Source organism: Vulpes lagopus, chromosome X (genome assembly GCF_018345385.1).
Source record: "Vulpes lagopus strain Blue_001 chromosome X, ASM1834538v1, whole genome shotgun sequence".
Lineage (NCBI taxonomy): Eukaryota > Metazoa > Chordata > Mammalia > Carnivora > Canidae > Vulpes > Vulpes lagopus.
Genome location: NC_054848.1, coordinates 119663206 through 119683371, shown reverse-complemented (window position 1 = coordinate 119683371; position 20166 = coordinate 119663206). Strand labels below are relative to the sequence as shown.

General features: G+C 36.8%; 1 protein-coding gene across 2 annotated transcripts in view; it reads left to right on the top strand.

The window, feature by feature from the left end:
* The window catches only part of GABRA3 (gamma-aminobutyric acid type A receptor subunit alpha3), a 335382-nt gene that overhangs the window by 98803 nt on the left and 216413 nt on the right, over positions 1-20166 (top strand). For both annotated transcript variants that reach the window (XM_041741466.1, XM_041741465.1), the window contains exon 3: positions 15192-15313. In XM_041741466.1, coding sequence (XP_041597400.1) covers positions 15192-15313 — 122 coding nt within the window. The remainder of the gene's footprint in view (positions 1-15191; positions 15314-20166) is intronic.

Genomic DNA, 20166 nt, shown 5'->3' with positions numbered 1-20166 from the left:
TAGCCTGTAGTTCTCTTTCTCTATGGTGTCTTTATCTAGTTTTGGAATCAGGGTCATGCTGGCCTTATAGAACTGAATTTGGACGTTTTCCTTCCTCTCTATTTTTTGGAATAGTTTGAAAAGCATCGGTATTAACTCTCCCTTAAATGTTTGGTAGAAGTCCCATGTCTGGTCCTGGATTTTTGTCTGTTTCAATTTTTTTGATGACTGATTCAATTTCCTTGCTAGTAATCAGTCTGTTCAAATTTTTTATTTCTTCTTGCTTTATGTTTTGCTAGGATATATTTTCTAGGATTTTATTCATTTTTTTCTAGGTTGTCCAATTTGTTGGCATATATTTTTTCATAATGTCATCTCACAGTGTTTTGTATTTCTGCAGTGTTGTTGGTTGGTTGTTAGTTCTCCTCTCTCATTTGTCATTTTGGTTATTTGAATCCTTTCTCTTCTTTTCTTGATCCAATACCTTTCTTTACCTCCTCTTTTTTGGCTTCATTATTTTCCATAATTTTATCTTCTATATCACTGATTCATTACTCTAGTTTGTCCATCCTCATTGTCATGGCATCCATTCAGGTTTGTATTTTTAATTCTGGCCTGACTAGATTTTAGTTATTTTATGTCTGCAGTAAGGGCTTCACTAGTGTCTTCTGTGCTTTTTTCAAGTCCAGCTAGTACTTTATAATTGTTATTTTAAATTCTAGTTCAGGTATCCTACTTATATTCGTATTGATTAAATCTCTGGTGGTGAGTTCTACTTACTGTTTTTTTTCTTTTGGGGTGAATTTTTCTCTCTTTTTGTCCAGAAAAGAAGGAAGAAAGAAAAAAGGAAAAGAAAAACAAAACAAAGAAACAAAGAAAAAAAGCCCCAAAGCCAAAAAAACCCCTAGATCCAGGGTATGTTTTGGGTTGCTTGTAAAGAGTCTAGGTCCCAAAATAAAAAATAAATAAATAAATGAAATGAAAATTAAAAAATGTATAATATATAGAAATAATAAATTTTAAAAAGAATTGAAAAAATAAGAAAATAAATGAACAAATAATAATAAGTTAATACATAAATATAAAAAGGAAGCTAGATAGTATTTCCCCTAGAGCTGAAGCTTTGCAGCACTGTATGATCAGTAAACTTGGGGGGAGAATGTTGTTTTTGCTTGTCTCCTGGGGGAGGAGTCTGCTCCACTGATTCTAAGGCTTACTTGTTTCAGTAGAAATGTTTTTCCAGGGCAGGGGGAGAGGCGGCGCTTGGTGTAAATGGGTTGGATCTCCACTAGGTTGAGCTGTTCCCTGAAGTCTTTCAGCCCTAATGGGTGGGATGAATATGGTGGCACTCTGCTTTCTAGTCCCAAAGCTGAAAGTGTACCTTCCACTCTTCAGTGAGCCCTCACAGAAGTGCCATCAACCACCTCTCTTGTGTCCCTCGTTTCTGTCTGAAGCCTGCATTCACACAGCCTGTATCCAAGCTTTTTTTTTTTTTATCTCAGGTGCAGGACAGAGTTTCAGAACTTCAAATTTTAGGGACTCCCATCACTGGGACCCATGCTGTCCCTTTGGGCAAGAGTCTTGCCAAACTTTGGCTGTTTGCCAGCTATTTGCCAGCTGTTTGGAAGCAGTAGTGTGGCTGTACAGTGGTTCACAGTTTATAGTCAGACAGAGCAGAAAGCCAGCACCAAGACCCTCTGCTCTCAGCTGGCTTCCTAGCTCCTTCCTATGCCTGGTAACAGTACAGCACATTGTCACCATCCATTTTTCCTGTGACCCAGGGGATTCTTAGACCATACTGTCACCGCTGGGATTCTGCTCCACTTTGCCATCTGAGCCAGGCACATCCCCTGGTATTGGACTTATAAAAGCTCAGATTTTGTGCTGGCTGATTATAATACTTTGCAGTAGCCTCCATACGCAGGCTTCCTCCCTGCCACCATACCCACAGCTATATCTCCCCTCCCTAAACTCTCCAAATCTCCTACCTTCCACAAGGTGGTCACTTTTCTACTTGTAGACTTGCAATTTTGTTCTCTCAGACCTCAGATTGGTTTCTCAGATGTTCAGAGATGTTTAATGTTCAGATGTTTAATAACTATCTAGCTGTGTTTGAGGGATAAGACAAGCTTAGGGTCTCCCTCATCCTCCACCATCTTAACTCCTTGTCACCTCCTGTCTTTCATATCTGATTTTATTTATTTGAATCCTCTCTCTTGTTCTCTTAGTTAATCTAGCTAAAGGTTTGTCAATTTCACTTATCTTTTCAAAGAACTAGGTCTTAGTTTCATTGATCTTTTCTATTGTTTTTCTGGTCTGTAGTTTGTTTTTGCTCTGATCTTTGTTATTTACTTTCTTCTGCTAACTTTGGGCATAGTGTGTTCTCCTGTTTCTAATTCCTTGAAGTATAAAGTGAGGTTGTTTATTTGAGATCTTTCTTGTTTCTTAATCTAGGCATTTATCACTATAAATTTTCCTATTAGAACTGTTTTTGAAGCATTTCATATATTTTGATATGTAGTGCTTCCATTTTTGTTTGGTTCAATGTATATTTTTTATTTCCCTTTTGATTTCTTCTCTGACCCATTAGTTCTTTAGAAACATGTTATTCAATATCCACTTGAACTTTTCAGCTTTTTCCCTGTGAATTGATTTTTAGTTTCATGATGTTGTGGTTAGGAAAGATGGTATAATTTCAATATTCTTAAATTTGGAGCCGTTTTCTGACCTATTATGTGATCTATCCTGGAGAATATTCCATGTGAGCTTGATAAGAATGTATATTTGGTTGCTGCTAGGTGGAATAATCTGTATGTCTTTTAGGCACATTTCTTCTAAAGTGTCATTCAAATTCATTATTTCCTTATTGATTTTCTTTCTTTTTTCCCAAAAGATTTTATTTATTCATTACAGAGTATAAGTGGGGTGGTGGGGAGGGGCAGAGAAAGAGGGAGAAGCAGACTCCCCACTGAGCGGGGAGCCTGACATAGGACTTGATCCCAGGACACTGAGATCATGACCTGAGCTGAAGGCAGACACTTAACCAACTGAGGCACCCAGGAACCCCTTGGTTTTCTTTCTGAAAGATGTATCCATTGCTGAAAATGGGATATTATAGTCCCCTACTATTACTGCTTTTCTATTTCTCCCTTCACTTCTGTTAATAATTGTTTAATATATTTTGGTGCTACAATATTGAATGAATAGGTGCTCAAAGTTGGTATATTCTCCTGATCAATTGACCTTTTTATCATTTTATGAGGACCTACTTTGTCTATTGTTAGTTTTTGACTTAAAATATATTTTCTCTTATCTAGTTTCTATGTGCTTGAAATATATTTTTATATCCATTCACTTTCAGATTGTGAATGTTCTTAATGCTTAAGTGAGTCTCTTGAATATAGCATATAGATGAGTCCTTGCTTTTTTATTTCCATTCAGTCTCTTTGTGTCCAATTTAAATTACTTATATTTAAAGTAATTATTGGTAAATATGGACTTCTATCATTTTGTGAATTACTTTCTGATTATTTTGTTGTTCCTTAGTTTCTTTCTTCTCATCTTGCTATCTTTCTTTGTGAGTTGATTATTTTTTGTAGTGGTTTGTTTTGATTCTTTCCTCTTTATTATTTTTGTATCTATTACAGGTTTTTGCTCTGTGGTTACCATGAGGCTTACATAATATATCTTATAATTATCTATTTTAAACAGATAACAGCTTAACTTCAGTTGCCTAATCAACTTTTATGTATTTACTTGCCACCCACAATTTATGTTGATGTTCCAATTTTAATTTTTTTATATTTTGTATCAATTAATGTAATATTGTAGCTATAGCTATTTTGAACACTTTTATCTCTTAACCTATATGCTAGGTTTAAAAGTGATTTATATGCCACTATTATGAGTATTTTGAGTGTAACTATATATGTAGCTTTACCAGTGAATTTTATACTTGTGTATATTTTCATATTACTAATTAGAACATTTTTATTTCATCTTGAAGAACTTCCTTTAGCACTTCTTATAGGGAAGGTCTAGTAGTTATGAATTCCTTCCTAGTAGTTTTCTATGGAAAAGTTTTCATTTCTCCTTCATTTCTAAATGACAGCTTTGCTAGGGAAGGTATTCTTGGTTGACAGTTTTTTCTTTGAGTATTTTATATATATCATTTCACTTTGTCATGACTACAAGGTTTCTGCTGAGAAATCTGCTTATAAGTCCTATCAGAGATCACTTGTATGTGATAATTCTTTTTTCTTTTGCTGCTTTTTTTATTAATTATTTTTTTTATTGGAGTTCAACTTGCCAACATATAGCATATCATCCAGTGCTCATCCCGTCAAGTGCCCCCTCAGTGCCCATCACCCAGTCACCTCAACCCCCTGCCCACCTCCCTTTCCACTACCTCTTGGTCATTTCCCAGAGTTAGGTGTCTCTTATGTTCTTTTGCTGCTTTCAAGTTTGTATTAATTCTTGAGAGCTTGATAATGTGTCTCAGTGAAGATATTTTTAAGTTGAATTCTGTTTGAGGATCTATGAACTTTCTGTACCTGGATAACCATAACTCTCCCCAGATTTGAGGAGTTTTCAGCCACTTTTTCTTTAAATAAAATTTCTTTTTTTTTTTAAATAAAATTTCTATCCCTTTTCCCCCCTCTTTCCTCTCTTAATACAAATATTTTTTAAAGATTTAAAAAAAATTTTTTTTCATGAGAGACCTACAGAGAGAGACAGAGAGGCAGAGATGTAGGCAGAGGGAGAAGCAGGCTCCATGCAGAGAGCCTGATGGTGGACTTGATTCTGGGACTCCAGGATCACATCCTGGGCTGAAGGCAGGCACTCAACCACTGAGCCACCCAGACATCCCCAAATATTGTTTCTTTTGATTATGTCCTACAGTTCATGTAGTCTTTTGTTCACTCTTTTTAATTCTAATTTCTTTATTCTCCTCTGACTGGATAATATTAAGAGACCTGTTCTCAGGCTCACGGATTCTTCTGCCTAATTGATCCTACTGTTGAAACAAATCTATTGCGTTTTTTATTTCATTCATTGTATTCTTCATCTCCAGAATTTCTATTTGGTTCTTTTAATTATTTCTAGTTTGTTGAATTTCTCATTTTGTTCTTGTATTATTTTCCTGAATTCATTGATTTGTCTATCTGTGTTCCAAAGCTCACTGAGCTTCCTTAAAATCATTATTTCAAATTCTTTTTCAGATAACTCACAAATCTCCATTCCTTGGGGCTCATTACTGGAGTATTATTTTGTCCTTTGATAGTGTCATATTTTCTTGCTTTTTCTTGTTTTTGATGGATTTGCATTGATGTCTGTGCATTTACGTGTACTGTTACCTCTCCCAATCTTTTCAAATTGGCTTTATTAGTAAAAGACATTCACATAGAGATGACTCTAAAGGTGCCAGCTGAGTGGGATCCAGCATCTTTGGTTCCTGAGAAGGCATAGTGATACAGTCTCTATGCTATTCTACTGGCTGAGATTGCCATTGGCCAGACTATAGGGATCTTCTATGGCTAAGGCTATAGAGGCCCTGCGGGTAGTAGTAACAGGTAGGGCTTTTTATATCTTCAGAGGCTGAGGCTGCTGGGGTCTTCCTGTTCTCGCCTCTCTCCTTTTATGCCCATGGGAAGAATTTCTAGCTAAGAAGATCCTTCCCAGTGCCAGGTTGGGTTTCCTGATACTCAGAACCAATGTTGTAGAATCAGGTCATGTGGAACTACCATGGCACCAGGGTCCTGGGGCATAGGCACAGTTGCTGCAGCTATGGCACTGGTATCTAGGGTGTGGGCCTACATATATGTCTCATGGAACCAGTACATCGGTCTCAGGGGAATACTGCTATAATTCTAGCTGGTAGGAGAGAATACAGCAGTGGCATGGGCCCTGGGATGACAGAGTACAGTGGTAGCTTGGATCCAGGGGTCAGGATGCTGTGCTAGCACAATCTGGAGATAGTTGATCAAAGTTTCAACTGTGTCCTCCAGGGGAAGCCACAGGATAGCAGCAGCACAACTTTTTGTGGTCTGTTAAAAACATATGTAGGGATTCAGGGAACTGGGTACAACAGTGGCAGCACAGCCCTGGCAATGTCAGTTGAGAGCCATGTGATGTAGGATCCAAGGAATGAAGCTCAGGGCAATGGTAGTCTGGTTGTAGCTCTTAGGGGTCAGACACCCAACCTGAAACCTTAGGGGTAGGGCTCACATTAGCAGTAGTACCTTGCAGTGATGGCTCAGAGCTTTGATTTAGGACTTGCAGGTGCATTGCAGTATAGAAGGAACCTGGCCCCAGCAGTTGGTCAGAGCCCTCTTTCTTGCTGGTGTCATGTTTTGTGCAGTAATTTTGAATTTGTTTTATTTGTTTTTATTTTTTTATTTAAATTCAATTTGGTCAACATATTCTATATTACTAGTTTCAGAGGTAGAATTTAGTAATTTGTATACAACACCCAGTGTTCATTACCTCAAGGTCCCTCCTTAATGCGCATCACCCAATTCCCATCTTCCCCCACCCACCTTCCCTCCAGCAATTCTTTGTTTCCTATAGTTAAGAGTCTCTTATGATTTGCCTCCTACTCTGTTTTTGGCTTATTTTATTTCTCCTTCCCTTCCCCTATGTTCATCTGTTTTGTTGCTTAAATTCCACATGAGTGAAAACATATGGTGTTTATTTTTCTCTGACTTATTTCACTTAGCATTATACCCTCTAGTTCCATCCACATCATTTTGCAAATGGCAAGATATCATTCTTTTTTTGTGGTTGAGTAATATTCCATTGTATAAATATACCACTTCTTCTTTATCCATTCATCTGTCTAAGGATATTTGAGCTCTTTCATAGGTTGACTATTGTGTATATTGCTGCTATAAACATTGGAGTGCTTGTGCCCTTTCTTTCTTTTTTTAAACGATTTATTTATTTATTTTTCTGTGACTTTTTTTATTTTTATAAATTTATTTTTTATGGTGTTCAATTTGCCCACATATAGAATAACACCCAGTGCTCATCCCATCAAGTGCCCCCCTCAGTGCCCATCACCCATTCACCCCCACTCCCTGCCCACCTCCCCTTCCACTACCCCTAGTTTGTTTCCCAGAGTTAGGAGACTTTCATGTTCTGTCTCCTTTTCTGATATTTCCCACTCATTTTTTCTCCTTCCCCTTTATTCCCTTTCACAATTTTTTATATTCCCCAAATGAATGAGAGCATATAATGTTTGTCCTTCTCCAATTGACTTATTTCACTCAGCATAATACCCTCCAGTTCCATGTGGCTTATGTATACAATGGAATATTACTCAGCCATTAGAAACGACAAATACCCACCATTTGCTTCAACGTGGATGGAACTGCATGTGCCCTTTCAAATCACTATGTTTGTATCCTTTGGATAAGTACCTAAGAGTGCAATTGCTGAGTTATAGGGTAGCTTTATTTTTAAATTTTAGAGGAAATTCAATACTATTTTCCAGAGTGGCTGAATCCGTTTGCATTCTCACCAACAGTAATAAGGTTCCTCTTTCTCTTCATTCTTTCCAACATCTGTTGTTTTCCTAAGTTGTTAATGTTAGCCATTCTGATGAGTGTGAGATGGTATCTCAGTGTGGTTTTGATTTGTATTTCCCTGATGCCAAGTGATGTGGAGCATTTTTCATGTGCTTGTTGGCCATTTGTATGTCTTCTTTGGAGAAATGTCTGTTCATGTCTTCTGCCCATTTCTTGACTGGATTTTTGTGTTTTGGATATTGAATTTGACAAGTTCTTTATAGATTTTGGATACTAGCCCTTTATCTAATATGTCATTACAAATATCTTCTCCCATTCTGTAGGTTGCCTTTTAGTTTTGTTGACTGATTCTTTTGCTGAACAAAACCTTTTATCCTGAGTAAATCCCAATAGTTCATTTTTGCTTTTGTTTTCCTTGTCTTTGGAGGCATGTGTAGCAAGAAGTTACTGCAAACAGAGTCACTGTAGTTGCTGCCTATATTCTCCTCTAGGATATTGATGGATTCTTGTCTCACATTTAGGTCTTTCGTGCATTTTGAGTTTATTTTGTGTATGGTGTAAGAGAATGGTCCAGTTTTATTCTTCTGTGTTTGGCTGTGCAATTTCCCAACAACATTTGTTGAAGAGACTGTCTTTTTTCCATTGGATATTCTTTCCTGCTTTGTCAAAAATGAGTTGACCATAGAGTTGAGGGTCCATTTCTGGGTTCTCTAATCTGTTCCTTTGATCTATATGTCAGTTTTTGTGCCAGTACTATACTGTCTTGATGACTACATCTTTTAAAACAGCTTGAAGTCAGGAACTGTGATGTCTCCATCTTTGGTTTTCTTTTAACATTATGTTTACATTGTCATATTAATATTAACAACATTATTTTGGCTATTTGGGGGTCTTAACTGGTTCCATACAAGTTTTAGAATTGTTTGTTCCAGCTCTGTGAAAAATGCTCATGGTATTTTGATAGAGATTGCATTAAATGTGTAGACTTCGTTGGGTACTATAGACATTTTAACAGTTTTTGAGCATGGCATGTTTTGCCATTTCTTTGTGTGTTCTTCAGTTTCTTTCATAAGTGTACTGTAGTTTTCAGAGTCCAGATTCTTTATCAATTTGGTTAGGTTTATTCCTAGGCATCATATATTTTTTGGTACAATTGTAAATAGGATTGATTCCTTGATTTCTCTTTCTTCTGCCTCATTGTTAGTGTCTAAAAATGCAATTGACTGCTGTGCATTGGTTTTTATATCCTGTGACATTACTGAATGCCTTTATCAGTACTAGCATTTTTTTTTTCTAGAGTCTTTTGGGTTTTTTACATAGAGTATCATGTTACCTATAAAGAGTGAAAGATTGACTTCTTCTTTGCTAATTTGAATGCCTTTTCTTTTTGTTTGATTGCTAAGGCTAGGAATTCTAGTACTGTGTTGAGCAACAGTGGTGAGAGTGGATATCCCTGTCATGTTCCTGACTTTAGGGGAAAAGCTTTTTCTCCATTGAGGATGATATTTGTTTTGAGTCTTTCATATATGGCCTTTATGATGTTGAGATATGTTCCCTCTATCTCTACATGGTGGAGGGCTTTTATCCAGAAAGGATGCTATTTTGTGAAATGCTTTTTCTTCGTCTATTGAGAGGATCATAATGTTCTTGTCCTGTCTTTTATTAATGTGGTTTATCACATTGATTGGTTTGTGGATGTTGAATCACCTCTACAGCCCTGAAATAACACCCACTTGGTGGTGGTCAATAATCCTTTTGATGTACCATTGGATGCTATTAGCTAGTATCTTATTGAGAATTTTTACATCCATGTTCATCAGGGATATGGGCCTGTAATTTTCCTTTATATTGGGCCTTGCCTGGTTTGGGGATCAAGGAATTGCTTCCCTCATCAAAGGAATTTGGAAGTTTTCCTTCCATTTCTAATATTTGGAACGTTTTCAGAAGAATAGGTGTTAATTCTTCTTTACACGTCTGGTAGAAATTCCCCTGGGAAGCCATCTGGCCCTGAACTCTTGTCCACTCACAATAATAGATCATCTAAGCAGAATATGGACAAGGGAACAGTAGCTTTGAATGACACAATGGACCAGAAGGAAATAACAGATATATTCAGAACATTTATCCTAAAGCAGCAGAATATGCATTCATCTCAAGTGCACATGGAACATTCTTCAGACTAGGTCACATACTGAGTTACAAATCATGTCTCAATTGGTACAAAAAGATTGAGATATTCCATGCATATTTCAGACCACAATACTTTAAAACTTAAAGTCAACTACAAGAAACAATTTGGAAGGACCACAAATACATGGAGGTTAAAGAGCATACTATTGACGAATGAATGGGTCAACCAGGATCTAAGGATAAATTTTTAAAATATATGGAAGCAAAAGAAAATGAGAACAAAACAGTTAAAAATGTTTGGAATGCAGCAAAAGTAGTCCTAAATGCAAGTATACAGTGACGCAGGCTTTCCTTATGAAACAAGAAAAGTCTCAAATGCACAACTTAAACTCACACCTAAAGGAGCTGGAAAAAGAACAGCCAATAAAGCCTAAATTCAGCAGAAGAAGAGAAATAATAAAGAGTAGAGCAGAAATCAATGCTATAGAAATAGAAAAAGAAATCAGTAGAAAAAATCAACAAAGCTAGGAGCTGATTCTTTGAAAGAATTAATAAAATCAAACTTCTAACCAGACTTAGCAAAAAGAAAAGAAAAAATAAAATCATGAATGAAAGATCACAAGCAACACCACAGAAATACAAGCAATTATAAGAGAATATTATGAGCAATTATATGCCAACAAATTAGGCAATATGGAATAAATGGATGCATGCCTAGAAATACATAAACTACCAAAACTGAAACAGGAAGAAATAGAAATAAGAACAGATCTATAACCAGCAAAGAAATCAAGTATCTTCTGACAAACAAGAGTCCAGTCACTCTTGTCTCCTTGGTTTCTGTCTGAACTATGTTCACCCATCCTGTAACTGAGTGTTTTTATTCAGGCACACAACTAAATTTCAAGTCTCCAGATTTTCCTGACTCCTCCAACATGGACTCCCTACTGTTCCTTCCAGAGGAGGGAGGGGAGTCTCACTATGCTCCTGACTTTTGCTGGACCCCTGCCCGGAGAGTAGTCACACAGTTGTGCGTCAGTTTGCAGTTTATGAGCAAAAGGCCGGTGCCTAGGCTGTTTTCAGCTGGCTTCCCCACTCTGTTGCCTGGGAGCTCTGCTGCACTCAGGCACCTCCCTTCTTCTTGTGACCCCGGGGATCCTGAGATCACACTGTTACACATGAGATTTCTACCCATTTCACCACCTGAACACCTTTAAGCCATGGACGTCCCCCACTGTAGCAGACTTCTAAAAGTTCTGATTTTGCACTCCACAGCTTATAATACTTTGTGATAGACTCCATAAGCTGGCTCCCTCCACTCCACCATATTCTCTGACATATCACCCAGGATTCAAGTCTCCACACCTCCTACCTTCCAAAACGTGGTCACTTTTCTATTTGTAGAAAAGAATTGCAGCATTTCTTTTTCTCAATCTACAATTGATTTTCAGGTGTTCAGAATGATTTGATACCTTGCTGAATTCCAGGGACCAGATGAACTTAGGGTCCCCACTCTTCCACCATCTTAATTCCTCCAATTTGTTTTATTTTTAAAAATCTCTTCTCTTCCAGGAGATATACAGTATTAGGGAAAATGCCATCCTTTTAATAAAGTAAATTTCTCTTCTCTTTGGGTTGTTATATGAACTGTATCAGCAGCTCCATCTGTGCCTCTCCTGCTTCCCCCCAACATATATATACCTACATCCTCAAGGTATTGAAATAATGCTGTTACTACCAATATCCTGGGCTTAGTCCCAAAATGGTTAATGTTCTTAATTGTCCCATAGCATAAGGGTGCCTGTATTTCTTTTTGTATATTAATCCATTTATTGAAGTATATTTTTTTGAACATAACTTATTTTTTTAAAAGACTAAGAAGGTTCAGTTATACTACTTTTAATTTGAAATATAGTTGGCATACAATGTTATATTAGTTTCAGGTGTACAACATAGTGTTTTGACAGTTCTATACATTAATCTATGCTCAACAGGATAAGTATAGTTACCATTTATCACTATGTAATGTTGTTACAATATTATTGATTATATTCCAAAGGTTTCTCACTACATTTTCAGAAGTTTGTGTGTGTGTGTGGGGGGGTGCAGCAGGGAAAGGAAAGAACAACCCTCAATATATATGGAGCTTTACCATTTACAAAGCAAATTTATATTTGTTATCTTATTTACTTATTTCTTCTAAAACCTTTCTAAAATAGGATATTATTATCTGCATTTTACATGTAAGGAAATAGGTTACACAGTTAGTGGCAGATGCAGGACTAAAACTCTGTTCATTTTACTCTAATCCTATGGACTTACCACTATTACATCTTTAGAACTAAAAAATGACTAAACCTTCCATACCTATACATTGTATATTAATAACATTATTTTCATGTTCAAACAATGGATTATTAATATTAAATCCAATTGGTAATAACAGATATGAGGCAAAACAGGCACAGTCACATCAATTTTATCAACTTAATATGCATGTGGCTTTGAACAGTGTCTTTCTCTCATCAGTGTCTCAGGTGCTTCATTTGTAAAATGGAAACAAAATAGTTATATGATCTCTAAGTCTCTCCATAATTCTGACATACCAAGAGTCTTTTTTGTTCCCGAAGACTACTTTGGATTGGAACAAACTACAGAACTTTCAGTTCTGACTTGGGTTCTAGATTAAAGCTTCCAACTCTGCAATAATTTAGTGCACATTAGAAGAAAAAATGACCAATAACTAAGTGCAAAATCACAGAGAAAGCTATTGAAAGTTGCTTTGGAGTGATATTTAATAGAAATATTTTTTTTTTTTGCTTAAAAGTTTAAAGGTTATTAGTGTGGAATTCTGCTAGCATAATCAACACATTAGCAAAGAATGGAAATGCATTGCCATGGAAGTTAGTATTTCAGTAAAAGAGGTATCATAGTGTATTAGCCTCATATTCAAGAATTCTAGTTCCAAATTTTAGTTTTTCCCATTAACATTCGGGGCAATTAAAAAATGATGTTCGGGGGTTTAGAATTCCCATCTATCAATCCACCTGGAGTGGATATAATCTCTGAAGCCCTTTATTTTATTTTTTTTTTGAAGCCCTTTATAGTTCATCTATAACTCTGTGAGGATTCTCCTTTCTAACTACTTCAATAATCAAGGAAATTGTTTTTCATTCAATTTATAGATCTATTTTCCAGGAATTGAATTAGGCTAACCAGGGCTAAGGGTCCCCACAATGAAAGTTAAGGGATAATGAGTAAGTAATGTGCACAAAATCAATTGAGCCTCTCTCTCCACAGCCTATGTAAAATGGATTCAGAATATTGGTGGATTGAGCTAAGTGTGGGCTGTCATCTGAAGGGTGTCTGTATTTATCTCTTCAACATATTAGTGTCAGTTTGTTAGCTCTGCACTATAGTTCTCTTCTTTCTTCCCCCTTCCCAATGAGGTAATGGTATCACTTCTAGTGCTCTGTCCACTAAACCAGCCAATCATCTCTACTCTCCTTTGGGTTCCAGTGCCTCTCTGGCCAGAGTTTTCTTTATGGTTTTTGGCTGATAGTGGTGCCAATATTTGTTGTTACTATTTGCATTTGAATAATGCACTGAAGTGCATACAGTACTATTTCAAAAAAGAAAAAAAAATCTTTGAATACTTCCAGATATTAAACATTAAGCCTGGCAATTTTAATATATTATTTAATATTAATACAATTTATATGTGAAGTTATTTTAATTTTAAAGATGAGAAAGCTATTACTAGAGGTGTCATATGACTTGCCTAAGGTCACACTAATAAATTCAAATGTATGTTTTTAGACTCTTTAAGCCAAGTTCCCTTTTTCCTTCTATATATATATATATATATATATCTTATCATTTGATGCTCTCAGCAACCCTGTAAGCAAGGGAATGATTACTTCTCTTGTTTTACCTTTTTTATTCTCTATCACAACACCTAAACAGTTAGAGGCACATAGATGATGCTTATTAAAGTTGTATTGAATGATTAAGTGAATTGAATTAAGTTTATAAATTAAGGAAATTGAGGTCTAAAATGACTTTTCCAAGATTATCTGCTGGAGAGTGGCAGTTTAGAGTGAGAACTATTCAATTTTGATGTTTCTATTCTGTAGATTTTTCTCAGGGTCTTTTTCATAAAAGGAACTTTTGTAGCCACCAAGAATAAATATTTGTGGGAAGACATATAGATTCTCTTGAGACTCCTTCTCAACTGTTACCTTATATTTTTTATAGACATGACTGACTGCATGCTGGGAACCATTATAATATATCTATTAATGGAAACTTTCTGGGCCTATGGTAAGAATGGAGATTCAATAGTATAACTTGCTTAATATTCTATTTCAAATTATGAATACAGCTGGGAGTAGAACCAGGATTCCTGGCTCTTAGATTATTGATTCTACACCATGCTTCTTGATCCTTAGCAACAGCCATCTGTTTCACTATACCTCCTTTTCTCTTAAACTACCCAGAGAGTTTCATTTTTAGTTCTGTCAAACCACAACAAGCCCCTCCTCACAAAGTGAAAGTATCAGTCAATCTGGACCTGAGTAGGTGGTTAGCAAAGTGCCTGGCGCTTGGCAAGGCTTACAGAAGGCATCCAAACTGGAGAAGCAGGCAGTAGCTGAGGGTCAAAAGAAAATCAGAAAACTTGGATTCCAGTTCTATTTTCTACCTCTCACTAGCAATATGATTGTGGGCAGATTTGGTGGTATCCTCTTTGAGCTTATTTCCCCATGTATAAAATGAGAAAAATTAGGGAATCTCTTAAGAGGCCTGGTAGCTTTAACATTTAATGGAGTATTATTGTTTTGTTGCTCTATCTCTATAGGGTGGTAGGTAGGAAGACTAAATGTACTTCAACAGTCTGTCTCGCTCTGTTGTTCTGTGAACTTATGCTTCTCTAGGTTAGAAAGGATAAGTTCTTTGTAACAATTTTCTTTTTTTAATTTTGAGGACTATTCATTCATGTACACAATTTGGTGAATAACTTCTTCTTGAAGATTTATTTATTTATTTATTTGTTTGTTTATTTGTTTATTTTGGCAGGGTGGAGGAGGGATAGAGGAGAGAGAGTATTAAGCAGATTCTGGGCTAAGTGTAGAGCCCAACCCAGGGCTTAATCTCATGACCCTGAAATCATAACCTGAACTGAAACCAAGAGTTGGACACTTAACCAACTGTGCCACCCAGGTGCCCCTTGGTGAATGACTTTATGATGGGTACTGTTCCCAAACACCTTCTGTTAACAATTGCTGTTTGTATTTTTTCAGTACTAGGTTGGGGGTAGAGCATGTTTGGTTAAACTCTTGCCATTGCTGAAGTAAGAGCTCAAGTATAGTGACCAGCATCTGCCTTTTATTACAGATAATCATTGTGATGAATAGGAAGCGCTGATTTGGTTAAGATACAAGGCTATTTAATTGGCCCACTCTTTTGATGGAAATCTTCTTAAAGTGTTTAACCATGTAATTGTTTCCTTTAAGAATTCTTATATTTTTATCTCTTTTTCTTCCACTGTCTCAGACTCTCTCCTAAGCATGCCCCAGATATTCCTGATGACAGCACTGACAACATCACTATATTCACCAGAATCTTAGATCGTCTTCTGGATGGCTATGACAACCGACTACGACCTGGGCTTGGAGGTCAGTTACTATTTTGAGATATTTTCTTGCCTATTGCCATCTAAAAAGATTCTTAAGGTAACTTCAGCACTCTATTGACCAATGATTTTAGTGCAAAATTGACTTTCTTCCCTCTGAGCACTAGAAATTAGTTCTAACCCTTCATTTTAATGCTCAATCTCTCTGGTGTGGTTTTGGAAACTTTTGAATTCCACTTAGCTAAATGCATATAGGGCATCATACTACAATATTTGGCCAAGCCCATTTCTGGTAACAAAATACCAATCATTGCCTGAATGGGAGGCATGGCCCAGGCATATCTGAGAAACATGCTTTTGTTTTCAAAACCCCAAGCACATATCAGCCTGAAATTCCAATGAGGAGCAAGCTAGTGGCCAGGTGAGATCTTAGTTGGAGGCATTATGATGTTGAAGTATGTTCCCTTTATCCGTACTTTGTTGAGGGTTTTTATCAAGAAAGGATGCTATTTTTGTTGAATGCTTTTTTGGCATCTACTGAGAGGATCATATGGTTCTTGTCCTTTTATTAATGTGGTGTATCACATTGATTGATTTGTGGATGTTGAATCACCTCTACAGCCAAGGCATAAAACCCGCTTGGCTATGGTCAATAATCCTTTTAATATACCGTTGGATGCTATTAGCTAGTATCTTAGAATTTTTACATCCATGTTCATCAGGGATATTATCCTGTATTTCTCCTTTTACCAAATTCCTATTTCCTAATTCCAAATCCAGAATTAAGGTAATGCCAACTTCATTGAAGGAATTTGGGAGTTTTCCTTCCATTTCTAATATTTGGAACATTTCAGAATAGGTATTCTTTAAGTGTTTGGTAGAATCCCCCTGGGAAGCCATCCGGCCCTGGACTCTTGTTTGTCAGGAGATTTTTGATTACTGATTCAGTTTCTTTGCTGATAATGGGTCTGTTCAAACTTTTTTTTCCTTTTTTAATTTAATTTAATTTATTTATTTTATTTTTCTATTGTGTGTGTGTGTGTGTGTGTGTGTGTGTTTGTGTGTTTTCCTGTTTCAGTTTTGATAGTGTATGTGTTCTAGGGATTTATCCATTTCCAGAATGCCCTATTTTTTGGCATATAGTTTTTTCATAATATTCTCTGATAATTGTATTTCTGTGGTATTGGTTGTGATCTCTCTTCTTTCACTCATGATTTTATTTATTTGGGTCCTTTCTTTTTTTCGATGAGTCTGGCCAGGGGTTTATCAATGAAAATCATCAATTTTGTTAATTCTTTCAAAAAACCAGCTCCTAGTTTCATTGATCTGTTATGCTGTTTTTAATTTTAATCAATTAATTAATCAATCAATTAATAATTTGACAGGCAGAGAGCCTGGTGTGGGGCTCAATCCCAGAACCCGAGATCATGACCTGAGCTGAAGGCAGATGTTTAACTGAGGCACCCAGGTGCCCCTATTTGTATATCATTTATTTCTGCTCTAATCTTTATTACTTCCCTTCTGCTGGTTTTAGGCTTTATGTGTGGTTCTTTTCCAACTCCTTTAAGTATAAAGTTAGATTGTGTATTTGAGACTTCTTGTTTCTTGAGGAAGGCCTGTAACACTATATAGTTCTCTCTTATGACCACCTTTGCTGAATCCCAAAGGTTTTGAACTGTTGTGTTTTTTTTTTCTTTTGCTTCCGTGTATAAAAATTTTTTTTTCTTTAATTTCCTGGTTGACACTTTCATTCTTTAGTAGGAAGTTCTTCAACCTCCCTGTATTTTTGGCCTTTCCAAATTTTTTCTTGTTGACTTCAAGTTTAGTGTTGTGGTCTGAAAATAGGTGTGGTATGATCTTGATCTTTTTGTACTTGTGATCTGTTCTGGAGAATGTTCGATGTGCACTTGAGAAGAATGCATATTCACCTGCTTTTAGGATGAAATGTTCTTTATCTGTTAAATCTATCTATTCCATTGTGTCATTCAAAGACGTTTTCTTGTCCATCTTCTGCTTAGATTATCTGTCTGTATCTGTAAATGGGTGTTAAAGTCCCCTACTATTGTTGTGTTATTATCAATTAGTTTTTTAAAGTTTGTTATTAATTGATTTATATATTTGGGTGCTCCCAATTTAGGAGCATAAATATTTATAACTGTTAGATCTTCTTGTTGGATAGAATTCTTATAATATAGTGTCCTTCTTGATCTCTTATTACAGTCTTTAGTTTAAAATCTAGTTTGTCTGATATAAGGATTGCTACTCTAGCTTTTTTTTTTTTGATGCCCATTAGTGTGATAAATGCTTCTCCATACCCTCCTTTTCAATCTGTAGGTGTTTTTAGGTCCAAAATGATTCTCTTGTAGGCAGCCTATCGATGGGTCTTGCTTTTTTAATCCAATCTGATACCCTGTGTCTTTTGATTGGAGCATTTAGCCCATTTACATTCAGAGTAAGTATTGAAGGATATGAATTTGATGTCATTGTATTATCTGTAAAGTCATTGTTTCTGTAGATTGGCTCTGTTCCTTTCTAGTCTTTGTTGCTTTGGTCTCTCTGCTCAAAGGGTTTCCTTTAATATTTATAGCAGTGCTGGTATAGTGTTCATGAACTCCTTTATTTTTTGCTTGTCAGAGATTCCCTGACAAGGAATCTTGTCTATCTGTCCTATTCTGAATGACAGCATTGCTGGATAAAGTAGTCTTGGCTGCACATTTTTCCCATTTAGCACATTGAATATACCATGCCTCTTTCTTCTGGCCTGTCATGTTTCTGTGGACAGGTCTTTTGCTCACTTTATGTGTTTACCCTTGTAGGTTAAGACCTTGTATCTCTAGCTGTTTTCAGAATTCTCTCTTTATATTTTGCAGGTTTCACTATAATTTGTCTTGGTGTTGAGGGGAGTTCTCTGTGCCTCCTGGACTTGAGTGCCTGTTTTCTTCCCTCAGATTAGGGAAGTTTTCAGCTATGATTTGTTCAACTAACCCTGTCCCCTTTTCCTGCTCTTCTTGGATTCATGTGATATGAATATTATTGTACTTTATGGAATTGCTGAGTTCCCTAAGTCTATGTTTGTGATCTAATAGTTTTCTTCTTTTTTTTCAGCTTCAGTATTTTCCATAGTTTTATCTTCTATATCACTGGTTCATTCTTTTCTTCTTCCATCCTCTTTGTGATTACATCCAGTTAATTTTTTTTTTTTACATCCAGTTAATTTTGTATCTCAATTATAGTGTTTTTATTTGACACTGACTAGATTTTAGGTCTTTTATCTCTGCAGTAAGGGTTTCTCTGATGTCTTCTATGCTTTTATTTTCTAGTCTAGTTAGTGTTGTTATGGCTGTTTTTCTAAATTCTTATTCAGACGTATTGCTTATGTCTGTTTTGAGAAAATTCCTGGCTGCGGTTTCTTCCTGATCTTTCTTTTGGGGAGAATTCCTCTGTCTTGTCACTTTATCTAGGTTTGTGTCTTTTGCATATTATAAAACCTTTTTATGTTTCTTGCTCCTGAAAGTAATGCTGTATTAATAAGGGGTCACACACTGTATAGGACCTGGCACTTCAGGAAATGTTTCTGGTGTATGCTGTGTGCACTCTGCTGTTGGGTTTTGGTTGTTCTTTCCCACAGGTCAATGCTTGGCAGAGTTCTTCCTTGCTTTCAGTGTGGATGTGTTTGGACCTTTAACTAAGTGTGTTTTGTTTTGTCTGTTAAAATAAGCCTGGTTAAAATAAATAAATAAATAAATAAATAAATAAATAAATAAGCCTGGTAAAACAAACAAACAAACAAATGCCTGATCCAAAAATGAGAAAAGAAAAAAGAATAAGAAAAACAAGCAGACAAAAAAGTATAAGCCTGATTCCAAAGAAAAAGAAATGAAAAGAAAAAAGCCTAATCCAAAAAAGAGAAAAGGAAATAAACAAACAAGCCAAAAATTGTAAACCTGATTCCAAAGGGATGAAAAAAAAAAACCCTGGTCCTATTTCCACCAGAACTGGAACTGATGACACTTTGAAGCACTCTATGACCAGTAGACCTGGTGCATGTGGGGGCCCTGTGCTGGTCCTCTGGGAGAGATACCTGCTGTAATGGCTCACAGTCAGTCCAACCCTACTAAAGATGACTCTGGAGGGCATGGGGGGTGGGGTTTGGTGTAAATGGCTCCACCTCCAATGGGGGGAGCTCTGTTGTTCCATGAAGTCCCACCATGCTAGTGTGAGACCACTCATCACACCACTCTCTTGTCCCCATGAGGGAAAGTCACATCTACCTCTGTTCAGAAAGCCCTCACAGACAAGTGAACAGTCTCCCCTCCTTGCCCTCCACTTGCCTATGCCCAGGCCATCAGCATACCTGGATCCACACTCTTCTGTGTTTTATCTCTGGCATATGGCTGGGATTTAAAACTCCAAATCTTAAAAGAGCTGGCAAGGCACAGAGCCCCTCCTCTCCTCTAGAGAAGAGCCTCACAGCACAGTGTCTGGTGCTATTTGGTCCCAGAAGAGCAGTTGCCTGGCCACACAAGTGCTTGGAGTTTATGGTGAAGCACCGTAAAAAGATGAGACCAGGTTATCTGCCCTTTGCACATGATTGTGTCACTTGCTGATGAACGACCACTCAATAGTGCCTGGTGGGTCTTTTATTCTTGGAGAGGCAATATGTCCTCTTTCAGATGTACTCCAGGAAGGGAAACATTCTCTTCCAGTGCAACTCAGGGGATCCCTACACCATGTCCCCCACCATCCCAGTGGACAGTTGTCCACTGTCTGCTCCTCGGCCTCTGCCCTCTTTCTCCCCAAGTGCTGCTGCCCACCCAGCTTGACTCTTGTGAATGGTATGGACTTCTAAACCCTCAAAATTTGAGGTCCCCTGTTTGTAAAAACTTGTGATAGTCA